A 27,630-nucleotide genomic window follows, 5' to 3' on the forward strand; every position below is an offset into this window, starting at 1 on the left:
CATCCCCGGGGGGCACCGCCGGGCGCCGGGTCCGCCCCGAGGAAGAGGAGGCCGCGGTAGCCTCGCTCGCCGCTCCCGCCGTGGCCGCCGGGGCCGCTGAGACCCGACAGCTCGTTACACGCCACGGCTGCGCGGCGGCGGCCCCCGCGGGGCGTCCCCGGGCCCCGGCACCTTCCCCCGCGCCGGGGAGGGGGATCCCCGTGCCCCGCCCGCACACACCGGGCCGGCCCCCTCCCCCTCCTCCTCCGCTGCCCACCGCGCTCCCGGTGCGGCCCCCCCCGCCCCGCCGCGCCCCGCCCCGCCCCGGGCGCCCGCCGCCGCCGCCGCCGCCCCCGCCTCCGGAGCGGGCTGGGCGGGGGGGCCCGCGCCGCGCCGTGCCGAGCCGAGCCGCGCCGCACCGAGCCGAGCCGCCCGCCCCTCGCCGCGCCGCGGAGGATGCTCGGGCCGTGAGCCCGCAGCCGGCAGCCCCGGCGCCGCGGAGCCATGGGCAAGGACCAGGAGCTGGTGCAGGCGGTGAAGGCGGAGGACGTCGCGGCCGTGCAGAAGCTGCTGCAGAGGCCCAAGCCCGGCAAAGCCAGTGAGTGCTGCGGCGGCGGGGCCGGGCCGGGCCGGGGGGCGCCGAGGGAACGGGCCGGCCCGGGCGGGGGGGCACCCGGGGGCCGGCGGGGCTCGGCGGCTGGGGGCACGCATCCTGCCCGCTGCTCGCGGTGCCCGGCTGGGATGCCGCCCTGCCCGGCCCCGGAGCATCCCCGGCCCATCCTCGGGGAGGGGTGGTGCCGTGGACGTGCCGGGGACCCCCGGCGGTGGCTCGGGGTGGAGGGCGGGGGGGGGGGGGGAGCTGGCGGACGAGCATCCCCGGGCGCTGCGCGGGAGCTCGGCGCTGCACAGGATGGCCCCGCCGGCCCCGGTGCAACACCCGGCAGGGCCGGGTACCGGCCGGGCTGCCCTTGCCCTGCGCCCGGGGGCAGGTCCCGAGCCCCGGCGGGGCTGGCGCTGGGCTGTGCACCCGGGGGGCTGCCCGGGGCAGGGGCAGGGGGCAGGTGCGTGTGCCCGGAGCGTGTGCGCACGGGGCGTGCGGGTGTGCAGCGGGGCTGCCGGTGCCCGCACACGTTTGCACGGCTCCGTGTGTGTGTGTCAGGGTCTGCGTGCGCGTGTGTGTGTGCCTGTGTTTGGGTGCGTGTCTGTGTTTGTGTATCGGTGTGTACCCTGGCATATGTGTGTTTGGATGTGGCTGTGTTGGTGTTTCTCCGTGTGGGGGTGTTTGGATGTAGCTCCACGGGTATCTCCCCGTGTGCATCTCTGCGGTGGGCTTTGCACGTCTCTACGTGTGCACCCGCGCGTGTGTGCCCAGGCGTGAGGCTGCGGGGGTGTACGTGTGTCTGTACGTGTGTCTCTGTGTGGACGTGTGTGTAGCTCCAGGAGTATCTACTCTCTGTACCACAGAACTGCTCTGTTGAGGCGCTCCGCCTGGGGCTGAATTATTCATGGTGCTGATGCAGCCGCAGGTTTCAGGCCTGGTTCATGGGGCCGACCTGGGGGGCCAGGGACCGTCCTTGGGCATGGGCAGGGACCACAGGGAGCACTTGTGTGGCATCAGCTCACTGGGCACACAGCCCCTTCGCCACCGCGCCCTGTGTCCCTCCCTCCCAGGGCCCAGTGCTCCCCGACCCTGGGCACCCCCGTGGCCCTGCAGCCATGCAGGGCTGGTGTGGTGCCCCCGTCCCTGGTTGTGCGGGGTTGCTCCTGGCTGAGCAGGGTCAGTGTGGTGTCCCCTGTGTCCTGGTGCTAAGCAGGGCTAGCGTGGCATACCCCATGTCCCTGCTGTAGTGCAGGGCTGGCGTGGCATCCACCACGTTGTCGGTGCCACACAGGGCCATTGCGGGGTGCCTCGTGCTGTGCAGGGCCAGTGTAGTGTCCCTTGTGTCCTGGTACCGTACAGGGCTGGCATGGTGTCCCCTCTGTCCCCAGTGCCATCATTTCTGTTGCTGCCAAGGGACTGTGCAGGGGGAGGAGAGGCTCCAGCTTAAAGCCCCCGTCATCCCAACCTGCTCCAGGTGCTGCTGCTGCCGCGGCCTCTGAGAGTGGCATGTGGGGATGGGGATGACACCTGGCCTGTGCCCAGCGCTGTCCCCCACACACCCCTCTCCAATCCCCGCTGGCCCGGGTGCACAGCTGGTGTTGCTGTGGCAACGGCCAGAGGTGCCGGAGTGCCACCACCTCCTCCTGCATCCCTCTCCTTCCCAGCCCTGCTTTGCTGCATCTCCCACCCTGGCCGCTCTCCCGCTGCAGAGCCCTCCAACTGCCGGGTGGGATGGCCACGGGGACCAGCGGTGCTCCCCGTGCTGGGCTCACAGGCAAGGGACAAGGGACACCCAGGGAGGCCGAGCCTGGCCAGCCTCCTGTTGGGGAGATTCCCACTGTGGGCCTGGATGCTTGCCCTGTGCCCTGGCTGGGCTGCGTGTCTCCGGCTCTGTTGAACCCGCTGGTGCTGGGCTGCTCTGGCGTCGCTTCCCTGCAGGACCTGGCTCTCCTGCCCGGCAGCAGGGTGCGTGTGTGGCGGTGGGTGCCGTGCCCCCAGCCTCGGGTCCCTGAGCACCTCTGGCCGCAGTGGCAGGGCTGGGGGAGCGGTGCACAGTACAGGGTGAGAGCACCAAGCAGGGACTGTCCCCGTGCTGTGGCATCCCCATGTTGCCCTGTCCCCTCCGCACGCGAGTCCCACGCGTGCCTCCGGCACTCTCTGCGCTGCGTGGCACCAGTAAGATTTGTAACTTAGCTCTGTTATCTGGATAATATCCTATTCATGTGGGGTTTAATAAAAGATTTTAAAAATCCCTGCGTGAATTAACACGGGTTGCTATGGCGATGTGGGGCCCGATTTAGCATGTGGAGTACGAGTTTGTGGGGCCCGGGCTGGCCGCAGCGCGCACCGCGCTTGCTTCCCGGGCATCCATAATTGATGAGGTTGTCTGAAAGTTACGCAAATCAGATGCAGGGATTTGGCAGCAAACTGTTTCCCTCCTTGTCCCCTCCTCCCTGGTGCTACCTCGAAGAATTGTAGTGACTTGGCGTTTTCCCCTCGGTTCCCCAGCTCGGGCACCATGGGATGGGACGGGGCCCTGGGGTGTCCCCAGCAGCAGCCCTGCCGGCCGCACCGTTCCCAGCCTGGGCACCTGGGGCTGTGGGCAGCGGGGCACGGGGCTGCGATGCGCCGTGCTGGGGAACCATGATTCCTCGTCCATGCTGTGTTGGAGCAGGCTCCTTCCCGGTGAGGCCAGTGTGTTTGTTCACTTTGGAAACTGCTCCTGTGTGGTACCCACTGGTGCCGTAGGAGAGACCTCGAGCCGAGGGTCAGAGCTCCCTGCCCCAGCTTTGCCTCAGGCCAGGCTGTGGGGGCTTTGCAAAGCGCTTCCACATGCAGCAGCTTGGTGTGGCTAAGGAGATGTCCCAGCATGAGGCCCCGTGGTGCCAGGGCGAGCATCTGGTGGTGGCAGGGGCCGGCTGCAGTCTGGCCGTGCAGGTGGGAGCCAGGGCAGTGTCCTGTGGGGCTGCACTGCCCACCCCATGCCTGATCCCTGGTGCCGTCATGGTCCCCCAGGTTGCAGCTGGGGCTTGTGTCCCCGTGTGTTGCTGGAGCTCTGGGTACCTCACTCCGGGACACCCGGGGCTGGGTGAGCCATGCTGCCTGGCTGGGCTTGGGAGCTGGGCATGGTGTCCCACATCCCCTGCACCCTGCTGTGCTGGGCTAACCCAGCCCAGCCTGGCCCCACTGCCCAGGGGTGTGGGTGCCAAGGTGTGGGCAGCTCTCGTGGTGCCCCTGCCCTGGACGGGAGCGCCCCGTTCCCACGCTGCCACCTGCGCAGGGCTCTGCATCCTGCCCTGCGTGTTGCTGCCAGTACCCTCGGCATCCCAGGGCTTATCCCAGCCAGCCCTAGCTTCGCTGCTGTGCATGGGGAGCAGGTCCTGCCCTACCCGGGGAGGGACCCCAGCCCTGCTGGCACCACCAGTGCCGCCCAGGCCCCATGGCTGCCTCCGGCCATGCTGCTCCCAGCTCCGGGCCAAGCATGGCAGTCAGAACCCACTACACTGAAAAGACCAGGACAGGAGCCAGGCGGCCCCCGGAGGGGCATGCGTGGTGTGGGCAGCCTGCCTGGGAGTGGGCAGCAGGGCAGGGACCCCAAAGCTCAGCAACCACCCTGAGGCTCCTCACCCTCTGGGGAGCTGCCATCCTGTGGGGACCCATCCCTGGGTGTGAGTGGAACTGCAGCCGCTGGGCAGGATCGCTGCTTCACCAGCACTCCGGGATGTGGGGGCAGCGGGAAGCAAGAGCCAGACCCCTTGGGGACATGGCCTCCCCAGGCAGGGCCTTGCTGGCTGCTCCTGCCCTCTGGCACGTCCTCCTGCACGGCGGCCAGTTAATTCTGGGTTTTTTTTGCTTGCATTTGATTGCATTAATAATCTCCTCTGATAACAGTATTTAATAAAACCAGGCTAATATGGCGCAGTTAGGAAATGTCTTTGACATTTTACAATTCAATTTCCATGCAGTAAAAGGCAGGGCAGCTGCAAATCCAATTGTGGTGCAGTGCCCAGGGCGCGCGTGGCCAGCAGCCGCGGAGCTGCCTGGTTCCCCCCCAGCCCTCGGGTAATGCAGGAAGGTTCCCTGGGCCACAGCTGCTTCTAATGGACCCCACTGCCACTGCCCGGGCATGGGTGCTGGGGCAGCCCCCCCTTACTGGAGGGGAAGCCTGGGCAGGGGGGAGCAGGCGGTGCTTGCCAGGATAGCGGAGCCCCTGGGTGCTGCCAGCCTCTGGAGCCATTGGTGTGGGAGAAAGGGGCTGTGGTGCCAGATCCTGTGGGAAGCTGGGGAGCTGCAAAGGGGTGCTGGGCCCCCCGTGCATTCACTGTCCCATGGCTGGGTGCTGCTCCCGCAGTCCCCTTGATCCCCTCAGCGTGGGTTAAGCGGTGAAACTTCAGGGCGGTGGCTGGGGTGTGCGGGGCGATGCTGTCACGATGCTGTCATGGGGTGATGTTGGTGCATCCCAGGCACGGGGCCTGGGGCTGTCCGGGATGGCAGTCGGGGCCGAGCAGCTCCTGCTGCTGCTGTGCTCAATGGTGTGTCAGCAGGTCCCTTAAACTTCTCGGGGTTCCTAGCTGGTGTGTGAAACCTCACTACTGGCAGGACTTGGCAGGCTGACGCAGGCTGGTGTATGCCAAGTTTCCTTACAGAGGGGGATTATTACTCAGCCTGGGGTGACATCTCATTATTTTACATTTTCTTGCCTCTCCAGCTGGTCTGGAGTTGTGGGTGCAAACCCTCCTCTGCCCCCTGCACCCCCGGTACAGCTCCCATTTTGGTGCCACCGTGGGGTCCCTGTCTGCAGGGGGATGCTGCAGAGGACCTGGGGCTGTTGGCCACAGTGGAGCAGCAGGGCCATGGGCTGGCAGCTCTGCTCCCAGCTCGAGACTCCCTCGCTGGCCTGGATTTTCTCGCGGCAGTCCTGAATTCACCTGGCTTTACACCAATTAGCCCTTTGCCAGCGGCAGGTGGCCCCTCGTGCCCAGCAGTCTCCCACAGCCGCCGGCCCTGGCTATCTCCCTCACGAGGACCTCACTGCCGGGTGCTGTGATGCTCGTTGCTGCCCATGCACTGTGGTGGGGTGATGCTCCCAGGGGTGGCTAGGGACGTGGCAGGACCAGGCTGCACCCGTGGGTGCTCAGGGTGCTGGTGGTGCAGCAGCGTTGGGTGCTGTGGGTTCCCTGAGCCCCCCTCCACAGCCAGCGTGCTGCCAGCCCATTGTGGTTTCCAGTAGCCAAGCTGGCGTCTGGCTCCTCTCCCCTGCGCTGTGCTCCCTTTAACCCTTCCCTCCCCTTCCCAGCTGCTGGGAAAGGCTGCCATCAGCCCCTTCCCTTGGTGCGCCCCCAGCCCCTTCCCGCTCCCCCTGTGCCTGCGGGGCACCGCATGGTGATGCCTGTGGAGTGCGGCTCTGTGGTGCTGTGCCAGGGCCTGGGTGGGTGCCAAAGTGGCGGTGGGCCCTTGGTGATGGTATCATGGCAGGGGGGAGCTGTGGTATTGCCGGTGGGGTGAGCGGTGGAGGGGGCCGCCTGGCTCTGGGGCGATGCTCAGGGCTGTGCTTGCCCATGTTTACCATGGCATGTTTCATCCCAGTGCCAGTGTGGCATGTGCCAGGAGCGGTGTGTGCTGCTGTGCCGGGGCTGGGCATTGCCGGGGCTGGGCATTGCTGGGGCTGGGCGCCGCTGACCACCCTGAAGAGCCGGGGCTTGTGAGCCCCTGGGTGGGTGCTGGCTGTGAACTTTGCTGCACACTGCCCTTGCCAGCTGGTAGCTAAAGGTGCCTTTCGCAAGCATTCAGGCACTGCTGGGAGACTGTTGGAGAACTAATCTGTTGGTATTTAGTATTTAATGGCTGATGCTCTTTCTGCTGGGCCAGGCTCCCACGGGCAAGGGAAGGGTGCTGGGAAGCAAAACTCGCTCGGGAGCACCTGGGCTCATGCTGGTGCTGCTCCATCACCGTTTTGTGACCCATCTGTGGCTGAGTGTGCCGTGAGCATGGGCTGTGCCAGGCTGGTTGCAGAGCCAGCATGCAGTGCTGGTGTCCACCTCTGCCCCGGGTTACCATCCCATCCTGCAGCTGGGACACATGGGACTTGCTCTCCAGTCCCCTCTCCCCAGAGGGACGAGGCCAGTGCAGCCTGCCTGGTGCAGGAGCGATCCCACCGGCGGGCCGGCTCTTCATGCCGGGCTGTGAGGGATCTTTAAGCCGTAATGAAATGTTAATAGTATTTTCCAACTCAATACGGGAGTAGAAAATGAGGTGTTTAACGCTGGGCTCCGCAGCGACAGGAGCAATCAGCCTGAGAAATGGGAAGCCAGGGATGCAGCGCTGGCCTCGGCTTGGCCTGACAGCCCGGTGCTGCCAGACCTGCTCTGCTGATGGACAGGTACCGGTGCCTGGCATGAGCCTTTGGCCAGGGAAGCAGGGTGCCAGGGTGGCATAGGAGCGCGGCTGGCAGAGGAGTGCCAGCTCTGCCTGGGTCTCCTTGGGTCTCACCAGCAAGGTCACTACCTGGTGGGAGTTGAGCAGACGGAGGTGGTTTTGGGGCTGGGGCCCCCCGGGGTGCAGCAAGGTGATGGGACCCTGGCTCTGTGCCCTGCCACAGCCTGTATCAGCTGGAGGAGGGAGTAGGTTGGAGATGGTGACCAAGTAGCTGCCGTGGGCACAGCCCGGACACTGTTTCTCCCAGCACCATGCCTGCCAGCAGCGGGCCGCTCTGCACCAGCCCTGCACTGCCAGCATGCCTGCGTGTGCCCCTCTGCACCCGCGTGCATCTGTGTGCGTGCATCTGCCCCTGTGCGTCTGTGTGTGTCACGTGCTTCTGTGCATCCCAGTGCCCACATCATGTGCCCGTGTGCATCTACCCTGGGCATCCGTGTGCCCGCATCTGTCTCCACTGGCTGCTTTGGCAGTGCCTCCTGCCCGGCCTGGCGTGGGGCTCAGCACCGGGGATGGCTCTCAGCAGCAGTGGCAGCAGCTGGCTGATCCCTTCCAGATGTGGCTGCCGGGAGCCCAGCTCTGTGCTGCCTCCTCGCTGAGGCCCACATAGGTTTTTGGTCCGTGGCTGCCGGAGCTGTTGGAGCAGACAAAGCAGCCGCCTGCCCGGCTCCTGCATTGCAGCTGGGCTGTTTACGGCACGCTCCTCGCGGCTGTGCAGCTCCGCAGCAGCTATTCAGCTATTCTCCTGGCTGCCTCCGCTCCGGCGTGCGGATCCTGGGGCTGCCTCTGACTAAGCCTCACCCCCCGGCAGCAATGAGCCAGGCGGTCCTGCACTGCCCCTGCCAGCCCCCTGCCAGCCCCCGCCATGCTGGAGACACTGGGGATACTGGGATGGGTCCTGAGAGACCTGCCCTTCCTCTGCAGCGCTGCTAGGCTGTCGGTGGCAGCGTGAGGCCTCTGGCTGGGCCGCCAGTGCTCAGGGCAGTTGCATGGCATCGCCTGGCTGCACATCGCTGCGCTGCCCATGCACCCTGGCAGTAACTGCATCGTCACTGAGCTGCCAGCCCGTGCGCCCACAGAGCTGCCCATTGCCGTGCCGGTCCTGCTGCGGGCACTGCTGGGAACGCCGCAGCGGTGCAGGGGGGGTGTGGGTGGCCACGGTGCACCGGCACGTGCAGAAACCAGGCTGTGTGGACGGGGACAAACGATGGCACTAAAGGCAACATGTTTAAAATAGACCCTAGGGCCTGTTTTACCCACGTACGGTGTGGGAGCTCAGCACTGCAGCAGTGCCTGTTGCCCTCTGATTTATCTGGGCCACCTGCATGCACACACATGCACATGCATGCACACAGGCACGTGCTCTGTGTCCACCGGGGAGCTCCCCGCCACTTCCCAGCGACATTGAACTGGGTTCGTGGGAGGCCAGATGACAGTGACTGCTAGTTAATGATGCTTTAAGATACACAAAGCCACTGATCCCTCTCTGCAGGCCAGCATGGCTGGGGTTGGCCCTCCCTGGCCCCGCAGAGGAGGCAGGGATGGGGAGGAGGTGGGGAGGGTGGGGATGGGCAGGATCATCTCTGCCACGGGGTGGAGGTGAGTGGTGCCAGCATCTGCCCCTCTCTGCTCCCATGTCCTGGGCGGCCTCTGCTCAGGCACTGAGGATGTGCGGTGCCAGTTGTGCTGGGATGTGGACGCAGTGATGGATGGGTGGATGCAGACTGGCAGTGGCCCTGAGCAGCCACATCCCATCCCCTGCTGTGGCAGCCTCACTGTGCTGGTGGTGACTCGTTCCAACCAGGCTGATTACTGAAAATTACCTGTTTGCCACCACCCCAGCGTGGGGAGAGCAGGCTGTCAATTAAGGCTCTGTGGAAGCGACACCAACATGCATTTCCGCAGAGACGAGGGTGGGCGTATGGCTGGCACCGGGCTGGCAGTGATGGGTGCGATAGGGCTGGTGCAATGCTTGGTGCTGGTCCCGTGGGGCTGAATGTGACACCTTCTGTCCCACCTGTGGGGCCAGAGCCGATGCATCGCTGCACTGCCTGCCCCCCTGCCTGTCCCTGCTGCCAGCTTCCCTGCATCCCCAGCTACATGGGGCCGAGTCACCGGCAGCCTTTGCAAGGCAGGGCAGCATGGCACTGTGTGTGGTTCAGGGGTTGGTGGGTTTGCTGGCAGCCTGGAGTGGGCAGGGGGCTGCCAGCACTTCACAGGCAGCAACCCTGTGCCTGTCGGAAGCATCTGCAGAGCCGGGGGGCTGCACGGCTGAGCCCCAAACTGGGGCTGAGGGAGGCCCTGCAGTGCTGGGGGCATCTGGTTGATGCAGCGTGGCTCGGCCAGGCTCCACGGCACCACACAGCAAAGGTCAGGTGAGGATACGGCTCGGTGATGCAGGGAGAATGGGAATGCTCGTGGGAGCCACTTGGTGGGCACCTCTGACCCGGCACGGTGCTGGTGGGCACCATGGGGTGCTGGGTCACCTGGCCAGCTTCAGTCCTAGGATTTTAGTGGGTGGGCTCTGCCTTGGGTACCCACGTCCCCTGTCCCTGCCTGCCCAGGCAGCCCGCAGGCTCAGCCACTCTTCCTCCCTCAGAATCAAAAAGTTTCCCTTTTTTAAACAAAAAAAATCACAGAGGAGTCCCCACTGCCTCTTGAAAGCTGTATTTAAGTTGCTTCATCCCGGCCTCAGGGGACAGCCCTGCGCTGCTGCAGCACCATGACTCAGGCTGCCATGGCCTATTGATTTTGAAGGGAAGATTTCTCCGCTCCCCAGGGAAGGTTCCGTGCAAGGGCTGGGTGTTCCGGACCGCCAGCAAGTGTGCTGGGCACAGGGCCAGCATCCCCCAAAAGTGCCTTGGGATTTTGGGAATGGCTTGTGATGGGCACTGGGGCACCCAGCTGTGGGTGTCCAGCTATGATGGGCCCTGGGGTGTCCAGCTGTGGTGAGCAGTTGTTATCCAGTTGTGATGGGCAGTTATCCAGTGGTGGTGGGCATTGGGGTGTCCATCTGTGGTGAGCAGTTGTTATCCAGCTGTGGTGGGCATTGGGGTGTCCAGCTGTGATGGGCAGTTGCTATCCAGCTGTGGTGGGCACTGGGGTGTCCAGCTGTGATGAGCAGTTGTTATCCAGTTGTGGTGGGCACCAGGCTGTCCAGCTGTGGTGGGTTCTGGTCTCAATGGGTCCATCCCATCTCTGCCACCTCCTTGCCCCAGGCAATCCCTTCCCGTGCAGCCAACAGCCTTCGAGCTTCCCGGTGCATTATTTATACAGTCAAAATCGATCAGAAGATGATAACAGCTTCATTAGCATCTGAACATCGCTTCGGCCTCCGTGCTTGGCACGACCTTGGCTGCAGGAGTACAAGCTTTTTGCTGTCTGACAGTGGTGAGGACTGGCTCCCCGCATCCCCATCTCCATCGGACCCAGCTGGGGCTGTTCCAGCCACCTCCGTGGGGCTGTGTGTGGCCACACACTCTGCCCGTGCACGCACCCCCATGGGGACCCCACAGCAGGGACCCCCTCCTTGCTGTGAGGAATAAGACCACTTGTGCCAGGGCTCCTCGTGCAGCGAGTGCTTGCAGCGCCTGTTGTTTGCGTGGCGCTCGTCAGCAAGGATATAATTAAGAGCAGCTATTTTGGATGCTTCCTTTATCCGGCAGCTCACGGCAATGCTGCTGCAGGGTCCTCCCCCCTCCTCCTAAACAGGAGCTTGGCTTTGCCTTGAATATCTTCCCTGTGGATACTTGGTGTCATCCTGCTTGGGGGGTCCTGGGGGTCCCTGTTGTGTGTGCAAGGGGACACGTGAGGTCCTGCTGGCCACATGGGCCGGGGAGGGGGGAAGTGGCAGGGATGGTGGGGCCAGAGGAGAGGGAGACCACTATAGTGGGGTGATGGAGGGGATGGGGAGGAGGAGGAGGATTTGAGGGGTTGCCCTGGCTCATTTGCCATTGCTGCCAAGCTGGGAGGGGGCAGTGACGGCTTTCCCCTCATTAAGTAGATGTTGATTTAGCGGAGGCTGGAGCCATCTGCTCGGAGCAGCCGCCGGCTCCCAGTGAGCTGGCGCAGCACTGCTGGGGGGAGCTGGGCGAGGATGTGCTTTGTCAGCGGGGGCTTGGCCGGGAGCCCCTGCGCCCCAGCCGGGCATCGATCACTGCTGGCGCTGTACTGGCTGCAGATGCAGGGGGCTGGTGCATGAGCACGCCAATAGGTGCTGTGTGGCCCCGCTGCTGGGAAGGGAGAGGAACTGAGCAGAGTCCCTCCATGTGTGGCCGTCGCCTCAGACGTGTGCAGGGACAGGGCTGGAGCAGCTGGGCATGGAGGTCTCCCTGTGGCATGTGCCAGGGTGCCCAGAGCTGTGGCTGGGCATGGAGTCTCCCTGTGGTGTGCACCAGAGTGCCTGGAGCAGCGGTTGGCCATGAGGGTCTCCCCATGGCGTGCACCAGGGTGCTTAGAGCAGTGGTTGGCCATGAGGGTCTTCCTGTGGCACGCACCAGGGTGCCTGGAAGCAGCAGTTGGGCATGGAGGGTCTCCCTGTGGCATGCACCAGGGTGCCCAAAGCAGTGCTTAGGCATGAGGGTCTCCCCGTGGCATGCACCAGGGTTCCTGGAGCAGCGGTTGGGCACAAGGGTGTCCCCATGGCATGCACCAGGGTGCCCAGAGCAGCTGTTGGGCACAGAGGTCTCCCCAAGGTGTGTGCTGGTGTGCCCAGAGCTGTGGTTGCAGGGGGTCAGGGTGATGCACAGCCAGACCCTGGGGTCGGACAGGGCAGCTCCCTGGTACCCGCCCAGCCCTGCACATGCAGCCGATGCGTGCGTCACCTGCCATCGCGGTGCCCGCCCGGGGCTGTCGCTGCGGCGGGGCGGCAGGCACAGGCCGGCACGTGCCAGGGGAGGCCGGTGCCGGCGAGGAGCTCGCTGCATGCAGAGCGCCAGGCGGAATTCAAGCGTGCATTTAGCTACCGTGATTCTTGTCTTTAAGTAAAGGCATTTCTGGGAGTAGCGGCTGGGCTGAGCTCCCCGCGGCGGTGTTTACTCGCAGCAGACGCTGTTTGTAGTCGGTGTCTATGGCAGACGGCAGCGGCAGGAGCCGTGGGCTGGAGCCGGACCCAGTGGTGCCAGAGCTTGCTGGAGGCAGCACAGCGTTCCCCTGGCCTGGGGCCTGCCTGACCCTACTCAGCACCATCAGGCCTCTCAGGATGCTCACAGGGTGCAGGGCGCCCCAAGAGCTGAGGGGTGGGGGGTGGGGGGGGGCGGCTGTGCCATGGGGCTGCGATGCAAGGGGAGCCCTGTGCTCCCACGTGGCATGACCATTACCTGAGCAGCCCATGGGGAGCAAAGAGGGGACACTGGGGTGTCACCAGTGTGGGGCTCAGGCGATCTGAGCAAGGACCCCAGTGCTGGGGTTGCCATTGTCCCTCTGTGCTGCAACATCTGCCTGATGGCTCCGGCATCCACCTCTGAACGGACAGGGCAGGACGGTGCCCATGGGTGCTCGCGGGTGCTCGGTGATCTCTGTCACCCTGCCAGCGATCCCAGCAGGGAGGATGGCCAGGGACATGCTCGGTGCCTGCTGGCAGCGTGGCTGTGCAGGAGCCCTGTTCTCCCCGCCGTGCCTGTCTCCTTTTGTGGTTGGTATTTTTAATTGGCAGCGCTCTCAGCTCCTTTCCCTCTCCCTTGTTAGCGGAGCAGTTTTCCTTGTGCTTCCCAGATGTTAACAAGCTCTCCTATGTCTCGGTGCCCCCAGACAAGCTGCAGATCTTGCAGTGGGGCTGATGTGGCCCTGGGCTGTGGGTCTGGCAGCATGTTGGGGTGCCCGTCCTGCTCCCCCTGCCCAGGGAACTGGGAGCACCCAGCTGCAGCAGGGCTTGCCAAGAGCCTGGTTGGGCTCCATGCTCTGGCTGCAGTGCTGCGCCCTTTTTGCCAGGCTTCCAATGCTGTGCTGTACAAGTGCGCTCCTTCGTTACAGGAGGGGCTTAATTCCTGGGCGGTGGGACCATGAGGTAAGGGTTTTGCTCGCAGCCCCTCAGGAGCTTTGGTGGTGCTGGCTGATGTGGCAACCGCTGCTTTCCCTGCCCTGCAAAGCTACTGTCCCTCAAGGGTCCTGGTGCTGGTGCAGACACAGGGTTGATTCTCCACTGGTACCATGCCAGCTCCCACCGTCTGGGACCTTGGGCTGGCCCTGCGGGGATGCCAGCCGCTGCACCATCATCAGTACCACCATCCACACCTCACCATGCTGCCAGGCAGCTGGCAGCACCTGGGGTGCTGCACCAAAGGAGGACATGAGACCACCTGGCTGCTCCCCAGGGGACCCAACAGACCCATGCTGCACCCAGAGACCTTTTCCCGGCAGCACTTGAAGTCACGCCGGGGCCTGAGCTCACCGCAGCCCAGCACGGGGCACTGGTAGGCTGGCGGCCGCTGCCAGAGCTTTAATGAAAGTCAAACCGCTGCGTGGCTGGAAGTCACTGACTAAGCACTTGGCACGGGTGTTGATGGAAGTGCTAAACAGATTTTGGCAGCCACAGCCTCTCCTGCAGGTGCAGGGAGGAGAGATTCACTGCTACGGTGTGTTCGGCTGATGCTGGTTTGGCCAGTGCTGGGGGCTGCCGGCACACACCTGGGGGTCGGTGTCACGGGGCGTAGCAGTGATGCCAACGACGTCACCGCTGCACCCCGCAACGCCGATCCCCAGGCATTGCTCCATCCCAGCCCCTCGCTGGGAGCAACCCGTGGGAAAGGCCAGGCACCACCGCAGACCTGCTGACATCCGTCCGTCCGTCTGCAAGGACCGGTTAGCCGGAGAGGGGCCCCTCTCGGGGCCGGAGATTGGAGCCAGTGCTGGGCACGGTGCCGCTCCTGCGCCCGCCGGCTCCTTTTGTCCACTGGCCATTTGCATCCCTGGGGGGTGGCTCGGCCCCCTTCTCCTGGGAGCTGCTTTTTGGCGCGGGGCAGCAGCGGAAGCGGTCCTGGGCTCCTCTCCACCGGCACTGAATGGCACCTTTGTTGGGGAGCCTGGCGGCAGCTCGGGGCTGGCGGGGACCCACTCGGCCCCGTCCGCTGCGGTCAGTCCCGGTGCCGGGGGGCTGTGCCCGCCGGCAGCGTCCAGTCCTTCCGAGCACAGGGATGCTGCAGCAGGAATGGGATGTGGGGGCTGTTCCCTGGGCCTGGCCACCCCGATGGGGATTTGTTGCTGGGGTGGTTTGTTCGTGTGTTAATTGAACTCTTGGCTGCCGGGGCAAGGGAGGCTGCGTCATCGCGTGGGGCTTGGGCTGGTGGCACTTGGTTTGCTGGAAGGAGGGTGAGTGGGGCTCCCTGCGGGTACCCCACAGTGACCCTGTCCCTCTGCATGCCCTGGGGACCCTGCAGTGCCCTGTCCCTCTGCATGCCCTGGGGATCCCATGGTGACCCTATCCCTCTGCATGCCCTGGGGACCCCACAGTGCCTGGTCCCTCTCTGCACACAGGGACCCTGTGGTGCCCCTGTTCCTCCCCACACCTTGGGGACCCCATGACGCCCCATCCCTCTGTGCACCCAGGGGACCTTGTGGTGCCCCCGTTCCTCCTCACACCTTGGGGACCTCACGGTGCCCCTGTCCCTTCCCGCACTGTCATCCCACAGCCACCCTGTGGCACCACGTGCGGTGCTGGGGAGGTGGTGGATGGAGACTGATTGTTGTGGCTGTTCCAAAGCCATGCTCTGTAGCTCTTGCCCATCAGCACCAGTCTGTGTCATCGTTAGCAAATGTCCTGCAGCTCCGACTGTCGAGTGGCCGATGGAGCACAGGAGGGAGCCGGCACTGGGTGCCAGAGCTTGGGAGTCTCTGCATGGGCAGGGAGAAACCCCTGCCACTGCCGCGGCTGCCCCTGGAACCATCCACCACGTGTGGCCCAGGCAGCATTGGCTCAGCCTGGCACCGCTCCCCAGGCTTGTGGGTCAGGGCCGGGCACAGCCGCCTTCCCTGCTGCCGGTGGCCCCCGTGCTCCATTTGCTGACACAGCCCTTTGTGCCAAATAATTGAATACCACAGTGGGATGCTGACAAGGAGACGCAGTACAGGGGGAGCGAGCAAGGCCATGGTCATGGTGCACCGGGAGCGTCCCTCTGGCCCTGCATCTCCTTTCCCTGCCTGAAGTCACCCCTTCCAGCCGGCTTCTCCCAGCGAGTGCTTGTCGCTGGCACTTGTCCCCCGCACGCTTCCTGCTGAGCTGCCGGGGAGGGGACGGCCACCCCTTCTCCCTGCCGGGCCGGGCAGCCTTAGAATTACAAGCTCAGGGCAGTGCCGGTGCCGGCTCGCTGTGGTGGCCACGGGGGCTGCTCCGTGGTTCCTCACCCCGGGGCTCTGCCATGCTGCAGCCACCCTCGCCTTCCTCCTCCTCCTCCTCCTGCTGCGGCTCCCCGCTGGGGGCTGCAAGGAAGAGCAGGCTCACTGGAAAGCCTAACTGGCATTTTTCGGTTAAATCTTATGTAAATCTGGCTCCATCCTTCCTCGTGGTGCTAATTGGATTGCCCCGAGGTGGGTGGTTTATTTTCCCACGCAGGCAAGCCTGGGGTGGGAGTGGGGCGGTGCTGGGGGGGCTGCAGGGGCAGGGGGCATGCTGGGGCACAGGGGAGTGTGCCGAGCTCCCTGCTCTGCCAAAGCAGCCTGGCCCGGTGGCTCGGTGTGGCACTGGGGCCATGCCAGAGCCCCAGTGAGTGGAAGGAACCAGGGAGGGAACCCGAGGCAAACCCCCCGCAGCCCAGGCAAACAGAGACCCTGGTGCCGGGAGAGTCCCTCGGACCCTGCTGCCACCAGCGGGGACCCCTCCACCCCGAGCCCTCCGGCCTGCAGCTGCCTGCAGGCTCGGGCAGCCCTGCACAGCACCATGCTGCGCCCCAGCCCAGGCTGCAGAGCTGCAGGGAGCCGAAACCTTGGTGGGGAGGGAAACCTGGAGCTGCAGCCGCGTCACCTCTCCAGGGCACCCTGGGTCCCTGCCCCAGCGGCCTCCCACGCTGCTCTAACATGCTGTCCCCTTCCCTCCCTCCTAGAGCTCCTCGGATCAGCAAAGAAAGTCAACGTCAACTTCCAAGACACCGACGGGTGAGTGGGAGCCCCGTGCCCGGGCATGCATGCAGTGGGGTGCGTGGGCAAGGGTGCACATGCCGTGCGGTACAGAAAAAAAGGGTGCGTGTGCCATGGGGTGCTGTGGGCAGGGTTGTGCGTGCTGGGGGATGCATGCATCACAGTGGGCAGGACTCTCATGTCTGTGTGGGCATGCTGGGCTCTCTGGAGCAATGCAGTCCAGATGTTGGGGTCCGGATGGACGAGGGCTCTCATTCCTGTTAGCCAGCGTGGCTGAGCCTTGCCTGCACCCCTGAGCCAGTGGGCTGGCATGTAGCAGCTGTGGGCATCAGGGGAGGCAGGAGGTGAGGGCTGAAAGGCAGAGGGAGAGCTGTGCCCTGGGGGTGCCTGGCTGGCCCTTCCCCAGCTCTGCTGCGGGCTCGGGGCTCTGTGGGTGCTGTGCAGGGAGCAGCTCTGCGGGGCACTGGGCAGGTGAGCTGTGACCCCGCTGGGCTGCTTTGCAGCTGGCATCAGGTGGGGGGTAGCAGGGGAGGGGGCTCTGCGCCTGCTAATTCACACTCATGAAGCTGCTGGTGCAGGGTGGCAGCCGGAGCGCCGTGGAGAGGGGGCAGCGGTGGTAGTGGGGAGCACTGCTTGCAGAGCTGGCCAGCAGCCGCTCCCGGCCCCCGGCTCCCCCTGCCCCATGGTCCCCCCATGGAGTGGGGCAGCAGGATGCGGGCCAGGGTGATGCCACTTGGGTCCCCGGGGACAGCTCTGTTGTGGCTGTGGAAATGGCAGTGAGCGGTGGGGCCAGATAGGGTCAGTAATGGGAGGGCATGCCCTGGTGACACACAGCTGCAGCGGCCTCTGTCCCTCCTCATCGTCACCCTGAGCAGGGCCCTGGCACCGGGGCGGCGGCAGTGGTCATCCCCTGGTACCTGCTGGTGCATTGGCTCTGCCAGCCTATGTGTGTGCACGTGTGTGTGTGTGTGCATGGGTGCATGCAAGCGTGTGGCTGTGCAGCTGAGTGTGCGTGTGCATGCAAGCGTGGCTGTGCGAGCCAGCGTGCATGGCGGTGGGAGCGCGCATGCCAGCCAGCGGTGGGGCGGCCGCGTGGTGCTGCCTGCGTGGGGCAGAGGCTGGAGGGCACAGTGTGGGCAGGGGGAGGGGGTGCATCACCCCACAGACCACCTCGTGCAGTGGCTGCCGGAGAGGTTGTGGAGGGCTGTGCGTGGCAGCAGGGCTGGGGTGGCAGCTGGGAGCTGCAGGCAGGGCCCCTGCTCATAATCCTGCCTGCAACTGCCTGTGGCTTCTGGCTGGCTTGGGGGTGCAAGAGCAGCCCTGCAACTGGGGAGCAGCCTCCAGCGCTGCTCCTGGAAAGGATCTACTTTGGGAGAACGCGGGTCAGAGCCAGGCTGCAGCCCAGGTGTGCTCTGCTGTGCCACTGGTGTGCTGTGCCAGCTTGGCCAGCTGTGGGGCTGTGCCTCAGTTTCCCCATCTCTGCTGTGCTCGCTGATTCCTGGGCTGGTGGGCACCGTAGGTGTGCACCGTGCTGGTATCCCCGCGCTTGCCCGGGGGACGATGCCCTGCCCAGCGCATGGCCGAGGGGGCCATGCCAGGGGGAAGGCTTCGAGGCAGCCCCGGGGAGGACTGCGATTTGCACCATCTTGAGCAGATTTGAGCAGGGCGCTGGAGCGGAAAATGTTGACATTTCCTGGGCAGACGTTGGGGATCGGCCTCCTGCGCGAGCTGTCTGCTCACATCGCTGCTCCCTGCCGGGGGATCGCACGCGGCAGCTCCGTGGGGAACGTGGTGGCTGGAGTGTGGTCCCGGGTGGGGATGCGTCCTCCTGCCTCAGCTGGGCGTCTTGGTGACGGGGGGCAGATGGGATCGCTGCCCTACTGTCTGCCTCTCGGGCACTGGGCAGCTGTGGGGGCTGGCAGGTCCCGCTGGGGTCCGCAGCCTGTTCCTGTGCTTCGGTGACACTGGGGTGTCCCTGAGGATGGGACGGGGATGCTGTGTGTGCCCAGAACCCGGAGCAGCGGGGTGGCGGGCACCAGCGCAGCCGCGTGGAGGATGCTGCCAGCGGCAGCAGCAAGTAGGTCAGCTCCTGGCCTGCTTCCCAGCAGTGAGCCTCCTGGCTCAGCCGATGCTGGGTGCTGCGAAAGCAGAGCGGGGTGCAGGGCTGGGGGCTTTCCCCACCCTATGGCAAGACCCAGCAGCAGACAGGGGCACCGCTGCCATCTGGCAGCCTGGGCCCCCTGCCTTGCGATGGTGCCCGTGGTCATGCTGCTAGGGCCAGGCTGGAGGAAGTGGGTCAGCAGTCCCCTGGGTGGGACCCCCGCCCCATGCTTGTCTTGCCCATCACCTCCAGGCCCATCGGGTCTCAGCGTCCCCAGGGAGCATTTCATCTGCATCCGTCTCATTCCAGCATCCCCTGATCCGACCCACCAGCTGCCGCTCCCAGCTCGGCGGCATCCCCAGCCCTGTGCCCCACCACGTGGGCTGGGGGGGTCTGTCCTGTGGCTGCAGCATCCCAGGGTAAACTAAATAAAGTGATGAGCTGGAGAGCAAACCCACATCTGCCCTGGCACATCCCACCCTCTGGCCCTTGTTGTATGCCGGGACACGGCCGGCTCATGCCTTGGCCACAGCTGGTCCCTGCAGCAGCTCTTTCTCTGGATGCCCATGGAGGGATGTAGAGGTGGGGTGGCCTGGGGAGCTTAGGGACATGTGCATGTGGGAGGCAGAGTGAGTGCCCTGGGGTGCTGTGGTGGCTGCAGGCTTGAGGCCATGCTGCCAAGGCTACGGAGGGACAGGGACGACCCCTGACACCATGGCCGGTCCCCAGGTTCTCGGCTCTGCACCATGCGGCGCTCAATGGCAACACGGAGCTTATCTCGCTGCTGCTGGAGGCACAGGCTGCGGTGGACATCAAGGACAACAAAGGCGAGTCCCTGGGCCCTGGCCGTGGCCCCCTGCCCCGTGCCCCTCTGGTGCGTTGGCGTGCCCGAGGGGCTGACAGGTGCCTGTCCTGCACGCCCGCAGGCATGAGGCCCCTGCACTACGCGGCTTGGCAAGGCAAGAAGGAGCCCATGAAAATGGTGCTGAAAGCAGGTTCCTCTGTAAATATCCCGTCGGATGAGGGCCAGATCCCCCTGCACCTGGCAGCACAGCACGGGCACTACGACGTGGTACGGTGGGGCCGGCGGTGGTGGCTGGGGGGCTGTGCTGCCCTCGCTGCCCTCGCTGAGCTGGGATCTCACTCCTCCGCAGTCGGAGATGCTCCTGCAGCACCAGTCCAACCCCTGCATCATGGACAATTCGGGGAAGACGCCCCTGGACCTGGCATGCGAATTTGGCCGGGTCGGGGTAAGTCCTCACAGGGTCGGGACCCCCGAGAGGAAGAGCGGGAGGGGATGGGGGCATAGGGAGGTCCCTGGGGTGCTGGAGCAGCCCGGGGGCACAGGGCAGCCCCTGGGATGGCTCGTGGTGGGGACCTGCGGTGCCACCGCTGCAGGAGGAGGGGGAAGAGCAGGGAGGGGAGGTGGGGGGCTGGGGTGGCCACAGCCCCGGCAGGCGGCTGAGCCGCCCTTGCAGCCCTGCTCCGTCTGTGTTTGCTGAGCCAGGTGGTCCAACTGCTCCTGAACAGCAACATGTGTGCTGCGCTGCTGGAGCCCAAGCCGGGGGATGCCACCGACCCCAATGGCACCAGCCCCCTGCACCTCGCCGCCAAGAACGGCCACATTGACATCATCCGGTGGGTGCCACGGGTGGGGAGGGCAGCGCCGGTGGGCGTCCGCATCCCCCCCCCCCCACCATCGCTGACTCCGCCGTCTGCCTGCAGGCTGCTGCTGCAGGCTGGCATCGACATCAACCGGCAAACCAAGGCGGGCACGGCGCTGCACGAGGCGGCCCTCTGCGGCAAGACAGACGTGGTGCGGCTGCTGCTGGATGTAAGGGCCCCCCAGGCACCCCCACCTAGGGAGAGGCTGCGGGAGGGGAGTGACCCTGCGGCTGAGGGTTGCAGAACAGCGTGTGCAGCTCTCCCAGGGCATGGGGGTGAGGGTCCCAGCCGGGGACACAGCAAGGCAGTGAGCTGTGCCCTCCAGCTGCTGGTCCTGGGGTGGGCTGGGGGGGTCCTGGAGGGTGGCAGGGGGCAGCCTCCTCCCAAGCCCGCTCCGTGCCGTTGCAGAGCGGGATCAACGCCCACGTCAGGAACACCTACAACCAGACCGCTCTGGACATCGTCAACCAGTTCACCACCAGCCAGGCCAGCAAGGAGATCAAGCAGATGTTGCGGGGTAGGGGGGCCGGGGGGGGGCCGGGTTGGGGGTGACAGTCCTTGCAGGGTGGGCGGCCAGTGACGCTTCCGCTCTGTCCCCACAGACGCCTCCGCCGCGCTGCAGGTCCGGGCCATCAAGGACTATTGCAACAACTACGACCTGACCAGCCTCAACGTGAAAGCCGGGGACGTCATCACCGTGAGTGCGGCTGGGGGGGGCCGGGGAAACCCCGCTGGTGGCACCGGCCCCTGACCCGGCCCCTGCCCGCAGGTGCTGGAGCAGCACGCGGACGGGCGCTGGAAGGGCTGCATTCACGACAACCGGACCGGCAACGACCGTGTGGGCTACTTCCCCTCCAGCCTCGTCGAGGCCATAAGCAAACGAACAGGCAAATAATCCGCGACCCCCCCCCACCTCCCCCCACGGGGCTGCTCCCCAACACGCAGCCCCAGGGAACCCTATTTCGGTCTGGCGGTGATGGGGGTGTTGGGGGTGCAGCTGGTGAAGCCAAGCTGGGGTGATGCCCCTGTCATGCATGTGGGGTCAGTGCCTTCAAGTGTGTGGGGCTGGTGTCCCTGTTGTGCATGTGGGGTTAGTGCCCCATGATGTGCATGGGGCTGGTGTCCCCATTGTGCATGTGGGGCTGGTGTCCCCATCAGGCGTGTGGGGTCGGTGTCCCCATTGTGCATGTGGGGCTGGTGTCCCCATCAGGCGTGTGGGGTCGGTGTCCCTGTTGTGCATGTGGGGCTGGTGTCCCCATCAGGCGTGTGGGGTTGGTGTCCCCATTGTGCATGTGGGGCTGGTGTCCCCATCAGGCGTGTGGGGTCAGTGTCCCCGTTGTGCATGTGGGGCTGGTGTCCCCATCAGGCGTGTGGGGTCAGTGCCCACCTGGTGCAGGTGGGGGTTGGTGTCGGCAGCCCAAGGGTGCCTGCGGGGCAGCCCCAAGGCCAGGCTGGCTTTGGGCTGGTGGGGGCATTGGTGGTGGTGGCAGGAGGTTGGTGCATGGGGAGAGCCGGAGGCGTCACTGTGGTCCCGAGGAGATGGTGTAGTGGTGGAACCACGGGACCTGGTGCTTGGGGTCTGAGCAGCAGGGCTGGGCATCGGTGCCAGGGACCCGGCGCTGCCCCACAGGGATCCTCTCCCTGGTCAGGGATCAGATCCTGCTCCCCTGCCCTGCGGCTGCCTGTCCCTGTCCCCATCCCCATCCCTGTAGGCTCCTGCTGGTGTGCGTGGTCCCCTGGGATGGCCCGTGCTGTGCCCGCTGCCAGGAGCGGCACAATGGGGCTGATGCTTCTGTGGGCAGCATTGAAGGGCCCCACACTGACCATCTCGCTCCCCTCCCAGCCCCACACGATCTCGGGGGCAGCCACATCAGTGGGGCATGGGCAGGGAACAGCAGCATTTGATGAAGATCCCAAGGGAGCAGCGGCAGGAGTGCCTGCCGGCTGCCGGGCACTGCCACACAGGCTGCGGAGCTGCTGGGCAGGCAGGGGTAGAGGCTCCCTCCGGCCATGGGTCCCGTGCCGGTACCGCAGGATGAGCTCCGTGGCTCCTGGGATGCAGCTGGCTCCGCAGCAGTGCTGGGGGGGTCGTAGCCACCCCACCACCCGCAGCCCTGGGTCTGTGCAGCAGGCCAGCAGCGTGGGGCGCAGGCGGTGGCTGCACCAGGGCTTGGATGGCCAGGCATGGGGTGCTGGCACTGCAGCCCCCAGCCCAGCTGTGCCTGCAGCCCCTCTGCTCCGGGGATGCCGTCGCGAGGAGCAGGACCCCCAGCAGCCCGGCTGTGGGAGCCCCGCAGCTGCGGGAGCCCCATAAGCTGCCGCTGGCTGGGGCATGGGGCTGCTCTGGTGCCCGTGCCCCGCTGGGGAGCCATGGGGGTCTGCGGGATGTGCCCGTGGGCTGTGCCCTGCCACCAGGCTGGGCCATGCGCTGAGCTCCTGCTGCTGCTCCTCGGCTCGGCTGCGCAGTGGCTGGGTCTCAGTTCTGGCTTCTCCACGTTCCTTTGGTTGCTTTTTTCATTTGCTGCTTTTTTTTTCCTTTATTTTTTTTCCCCCCCTTTTTTTTTTTTTTTTTTTTTTTTTTTTTGGCGGTGCTAAGCGTGTCTCTATTATTTTGATTCTTTTCATTTTGTCTCTTGTTATGTTTTATTATCAGGTTCATGGGAGACTGTAACAATCCCCCAACAGTACCAAAAGATCCCGCTCCCGGCTTACGGGGCTGCTGTGCTAAACGGTGACGCCTCGTCCCATCCGTTCCATTCCCTGCCTCCACCTCCACCTCCACCACCACATTCCCATCAGACTCTTTTCAGTTCCTTTGGCTATCACAGGCTCTCCCCTAGCAGTGCCGACGAGCCGCGTTACGGACAAGGTAGTTCACCGCTCGCTTCGTGCTCTCGATGGATTTCTTTCTTTTCCTTTGAAGTGTCTATCGAGTCTTTTCTTTCTGCTCGGCCTCTCTCCCTCTTGCTGTGGTGTGTTTGCACGCGGGTGCGTGCAGGCGTGTGCAAGTGCGTGCACGTGGGTGCGTGTGCGTGTGGACACGTGTGTGTGCATGCAGGTGTGTGCATGTGTGTGTGCATGCAGGCAGGCGTGTGCGTGTGGGTGCGTGCACACATGCATGCCATCGGCCCCCTCCCCTGCACGCCCTCTCCAGCGCTGTGCAGCATCCGCAGCCCACGGCTCCGCTGCCACAACATCCCACCCCTCATCACCCTGGTGTCCCTGCCTGTGGGGCAGGGCTGGGGGCAGCGCTGTGCCCGGCTGTCCAAGCTCTGTCCACAGCCCCTGCTCTCCTGCCCACCCTCTCTGGGTGCATGGGGACCCCCAAAAGCACTCCCCAGGCTCGGTGCCGGGGGCAGGGCAGGGTGGTGAGGTGCCCAGCCAGGAGCCACAGGTTCAGGGACCCTCTGCCCGCTGCAGCCCCCGCAGCCAGGTGTGCAGCACGCAGTGAGCCACTCTGGCCGGGCTGGGGCCGCGGCACCGGGCGTGCTTTCCTGGGGGATGCTCTCGGGGCTGGCTCAGCGCAGGCGGTGCCCAGCTAAACCCTGGGGCCTGTCCCCACGGCATGGGCAGGTGATGGATGCTGTAGGGCTCCGTGTTGGGAGCGCCCGGAGAGCAGCTATTTGGTGGGAGGATTGCAGGGGTGCACCCTGTGCCATGCCCACCGGGGCTGCCGCCGGCTGCCTGGGGGCTGGGGGGGGGGGGTTATTGCATGTGCCCGGTGGTGGTGGCGTGGCAGGTTGTGATGGGAGAGCACCAGGCTGGCCGTGCTGGTGATGGGGACAGGGGAGCAAAACTTTTCTCCGAGGTTTTCCCTCCCTGCTGGGTTGCACGGAACCTTTTGCCTGCACAGGCAGCGCGGGCTCCTCTCGGTGTGGCCGCGGCACGTGCAGCTCAGGGACATCCCAGCCGGATTGCGGCGTGACAGTTCGTTCCCCCTCGCGCTCCTTTGGTGACTTTATCACCTTGTATCATCCACCGCCCCCTGCTACAGCCCGGCTGCTAACGGGGTGAGCACCTTGATGAGTGAGGTCGGCCCTGGCAGTGGCAGGGTGGCAGTGCCCTGTGCCTGGTGGCCGGCACTGGGGCCAGGCTGAGCCGGGCTCCCCGGTGGCTGGCAGCAGGACTGTGGCAGGGCCAGGCCGTTGTCCATCTCATCTGATGCCATTTTAAACCCCGGGCTCAGCGCTGGGTGCCCCCAGCCAGCCCCGGTGCGAGCAGGACCCTGCAAATGTGGGCAGCACGGTGGAGCCGCTGGAGCAGCAGTGCTTTGGGGGTGACCCTCGAGCCGTGCCCGCTGGCAGCGCCGCATCCTCTCACCCACTGCGGTGTCACCCATGTGTTGCCGGCTGCCATGGGGCACCCTAGGGAGCACAGGGGGGACAGCACCCGGTGCCAGGCCCTGCGCAGCCCCCACATCCTACCCCAGATGGGTGCAGGCAGCCGCAGGGGCATGGGCGGTGCCACCTTGGCCAGGGGACAGTGCGATGGGGACTCTGGTCTTCCCTGCTTGAATTTTCCTGGTTCCCTTTGCTCCCCTGCACTGGATCATGTCCCCATCCTGCTCTGCACAGGGGTGACACTGTCCTTGTCCCCTGCCTAGGCTGAGCTGGGGCACTGGGAATCCCTCCACAGATTCCCAGCCAGTGGCAGTGAGGGGATGCCCCGCAAGACAAGGTCCCAGGGCTGGTCACTGTCACCCTGTGCCAGCAGTCTGGGGGGACAGGCCCCCAGGACAGCAGTGACATCTCTGGGCATGGCCGAGGACCCCCCACCTTTGCTGCGGGGTTTTCCCTGCGTGCAGCAGCGAAGGGCCCTGGGGCTGCGGGTTGCCTCACCCCGTGCACACCGCCGGAGCCCGAGCCATGCATGCCTGACAGCTGCTCTCTCTGCTCTGCCATCAAGGGTCCCGCGGGGCCGACATGAGCCCATCCCACCTCTCACCATCGCAGGGCGGATCGGCTGCGCCAGCTCCCGCGGAGGAAATCTGGGTGCTGCGGAAACCCTTTGCAGGTGGGTGCGCGCTGCTGGGACCCTCCTGTCCCTGGGGGGAGCAGGTCCCAGGATGTGGTGGTGGCTCTGGCAGGGCATGGCTTCGCTGCAGCGTTCCCCGGCCCGGCCGTGGGGCTCGGGTGCCCTGACAGCATCTCCTCTCTCTGCGCAGGTGGTGACCGCAGCAGCCTGGGCAGCACAGGCAGCGTGGCCTCTGCCCGCAGCTCGGGGAGCGGGCAGAGCGCGGGCAGCGGGGCGCACGCCCTGCACGCTGGCTCTGAAGGTGTCAAGGTAAGGCAAGCCCCGAGGTGGCTGTGCCAGCCTGCAGTGGCTCTTGGCTCCAGTCCTGGCACTGGCCCTTGCCCCAGGGCAGGTGTTTACTGCCTTGGCAGCTGCCCCTGCTCCCCGCTGGGATGGATGCTCAGCTGGGTGCTGTGAGGTCCTACTGGCACCCAGCGTGCCACCAGCCACCACTGTCACCAACGGCGGCCACCATCGTGTCCTTTGCTGGCTGGACCCCGGTGTCACGTCCCACTGGGCTGCAGGGGCTGCCCGCACGTGCTGTGCCTCTGCTGCTGCTGGCAGGTGCCTCCGCACCGCACAGTGCCCCCCGTGCTGGCTGCCAGCAGCATGCTGCCCACTGCAGCTCCACGCTGCACAGAGCCCCTGCCTGCCGCTGCCAGCACACAGCCCCCTGCACGCCCCTGCAGCACTGCGTGCTGGTGCTGGCATGTTGCCCGTTGCGCCCTGTGCGCTGGGCACTGCCCATGGCAGCACCCGGTGCCGGGGCTGAGACACCCGTGAGCCCCCCCTCCCCTGGCATCCTGCCCGCGTTGTGCCGGAGCAGGCTGGGCACGGCGTGCGCCCACCCCTGAGCCAGCAGCGTGCTGAGGGCCGTGGGGGGCTCCGCTTTGTGGGCAGGGAGGGCCTCCCAGCCAACGCCGGCAGCCTGTGCCAGGCACGCGTGGGGCTGCATTCGGGGTGCCGCCGGCTCCTGCTGCCTGCCAGGTGCCATCTGTGCAGCTCCCCGAGCCGGCTGCATCCCTCCCTGGCCACCCGCGCCCAGGCTGGCGGTGGGGTGGCCGCCGCAGCACCCGAAGCACCCGCAGCACCCGTGGCATGCGCCCGCCGGCCCCCGCCGCCTGCCTCACTCCTGGCTGCTCCGTCTCCCCCCTTCCCGGGGTGTTTTTCAGCTGCTGGCAACGGTCCTTTCCCAGAAGGCTTCTGCGCAAGAGTCTGCCGTGGGCGATGGGCCGGCCAAGGCGCAGGACATCCCTGCAGGTGCGTGCTGCTGGCCGCCCGGCTGCCGGAGCAGGAGGAGCCCTGGCCCTGCCGCGGGCGTGCCGTGGATCCAGGGATTTGTCTTTTTTTTTTATTGCCACGGCACCCGTCGCCAGAAGAAAAACGTGTGGGTAAAAAATGACTCTGTCGCCTTTCGGCTGCTGCCAGGCCTTCTCCTGCCTCGGTTAGTGGGGGCCCCGCGGGGGGCGGGGGGCGGCGTGGGCGAGCAGGGGACGGCAGTGCTCCTCCCCGGCCCCTTCCCTTCCCCGGCCCCCCGCCAGCCCCGCCGGAGCCTGAGCTGGGGTCCCCCCCTCCGCCACCGCCATCCAGGGGGCTGCGGGCGGGGGCTGCCCTGGCAGCGGGGAGCATGGCCATGCCGCGGGGGTGCCCGTGCCGTGGGGGAGGCACAGGCTGGTGTCGGCGGGGGGCGGGGGGGGGGTTGCAGACGGGAGATGCACGTGCGAGGAGGATGCACACGTGGGGGATGAGTGTTGGGGGATGCCCGGGGATGCACACGCAGAGGGGATAGAAACCCAGGCAAGGGGGGATATGCACGCAGGGCGGGGGGGATGCACACATAGAGGGGGAATGCAGACGTTGCCGGGGGGGAGGGGAGGGGGAAGCACATGTTGGAGAGATGCACATGCAAGTGGGATGCAGACATGAGGGAGATGCACATGGCAGAGGGATGCACATGTGAGGAGGGTGCCCACGCAAGTGGAATGCAGATGCCAGAAGGATGCACATGCAAAGGAGGATGCACAACACACACACATGCACACGGCGGGGGATGCACACACACGCATCGGATGCACACATGCATGGAGGATGCAGTTGCAGCGAGGGGAGGGGGCTACTCTTGCTGGCCCTGATCAGAAATGGGAGGCAGAAATTTCTGGGCAGCCTACATCACCCCCAGGGCTGCCAAAGGCACCAGCTGGAGGTGCCTGTGTGGGGGTCCTGGGGGATGAGGCAGCTCATGCCAGCCTGCCCTCCCCAGCCAGGCCCCTCGCTGTGGGGCACAGTGGTGGGATGAGCCTTGTCCCGGGTTGGTGGCACGGCCAGAGGAGTAGGGACCAGAGGGCTTTGGGCAGTGGGACCCTCTGGCCGCTGCCTGAGGGAGGTGGGCAGCCAGGGAAACCCACTCTGGAGGAGGGGGCCGGCTGGGTCCCTCTGCTTGGGGCCGCACTGGGTGCACTGCACACCCCGGCCGGGCTGGGGGCTCGCCTGGCTCTGGGTGGGTGGACAGGGGCAGGAGCACAGGCTGCCCCAGCGGTGCCGTGACACTCGGGAGCTGTGCACAGTGTGGTGCTGGTGGCTGGGCGCCCTGCAGAGCCCGGTGCAGGTGCAGTCCTCACCGGGATTCGGTGGTAGGGGCTGCACCCCAGGGGGGCGTGATGCCCTGCACTACCCCTGCCTGTTCCAGGGGAGCAGACCCCGTGTCCAGGGCACCCCGGGGTGCTCGGGGCTGCTGTGCCAGGGTGGGTGTTGCTCCCCCGTGCCCGCCCTGGCC

At 65.8% G+C, this 27,630-nt stretch overlaps 1 protein-coding gene across 12 annotated transcripts in view; it reads left to right on the top strand.

The window, feature by feature from the left end:
• Positions 1 to 4: 4 nt before the first annotated feature.
• The window catches only part of CASKIN1 (CASK interacting protein 1), a 34,787-nt gene continuing 7,161 nt past the window's right edge, over positions 5 to 27,630 (top strand). Inside the window, exons 1-13 of one of the 12 annotated variants that reach the window (XM_080384753.1) lie at positions 16 to 577; positions 16,045 to 16,096; positions 18,909 to 19,251; positions 19,334 to 19,429; positions 19,687 to 19,817; positions 19,905 to 20,013; positions 20,253 to 20,361; positions 20,447 to 20,541; positions 20,614 to 20,731; positions 22,498 to 22,713; positions 24,750 to 24,857; positions 25,009 to 25,127; positions 26,030 to 26,117. In XM_080384753.1, coding sequence (XP_080240879.1) covers positions 484 to 577; positions 16,045 to 16,096; positions 18,909 to 19,251; positions 19,334 to 19,429; positions 19,687 to 19,817; positions 19,905 to 20,013; positions 20,253 to 20,361; positions 20,447 to 20,541; positions 20,614 to 20,731; positions 22,498 to 22,713; positions 24,750 to 24,857; positions 25,009 to 25,127; positions 26,030 to 26,117 — 1,678 coding nt within the window. In that variant the 5' untranslated portion in view covers positions 16 to 483. Of the gene's footprint in view, positions 578 to 6,228; positions 19,430 to 19,657; positions 20,014 to 20,252; positions 20,362 to 20,446; positions 20,542 to 20,613; positions 20,732 to 22,497; positions 22,714 to 24,749; positions 24,858 to 25,008; positions 25,128 to 26,029; positions 26,118 to 27,630 lie in introns of those variants that run through there. The other 11 variants (XM_080384760.1, XM_080384752.1, XM_080384759.1 and 8 more) reach the window with 11 other exon arrangements.

Source organism: Falco punctatus, assembly GCF_963210335.1.
Source record: "Falco punctatus genome assembly, chromosome: 4".
In the NCBI taxonomy this organism is placed as follows: Eukaryota; Metazoa; Chordata; class Aves; order Falconiformes; family Falconidae; genus Falco; species Falco punctatus.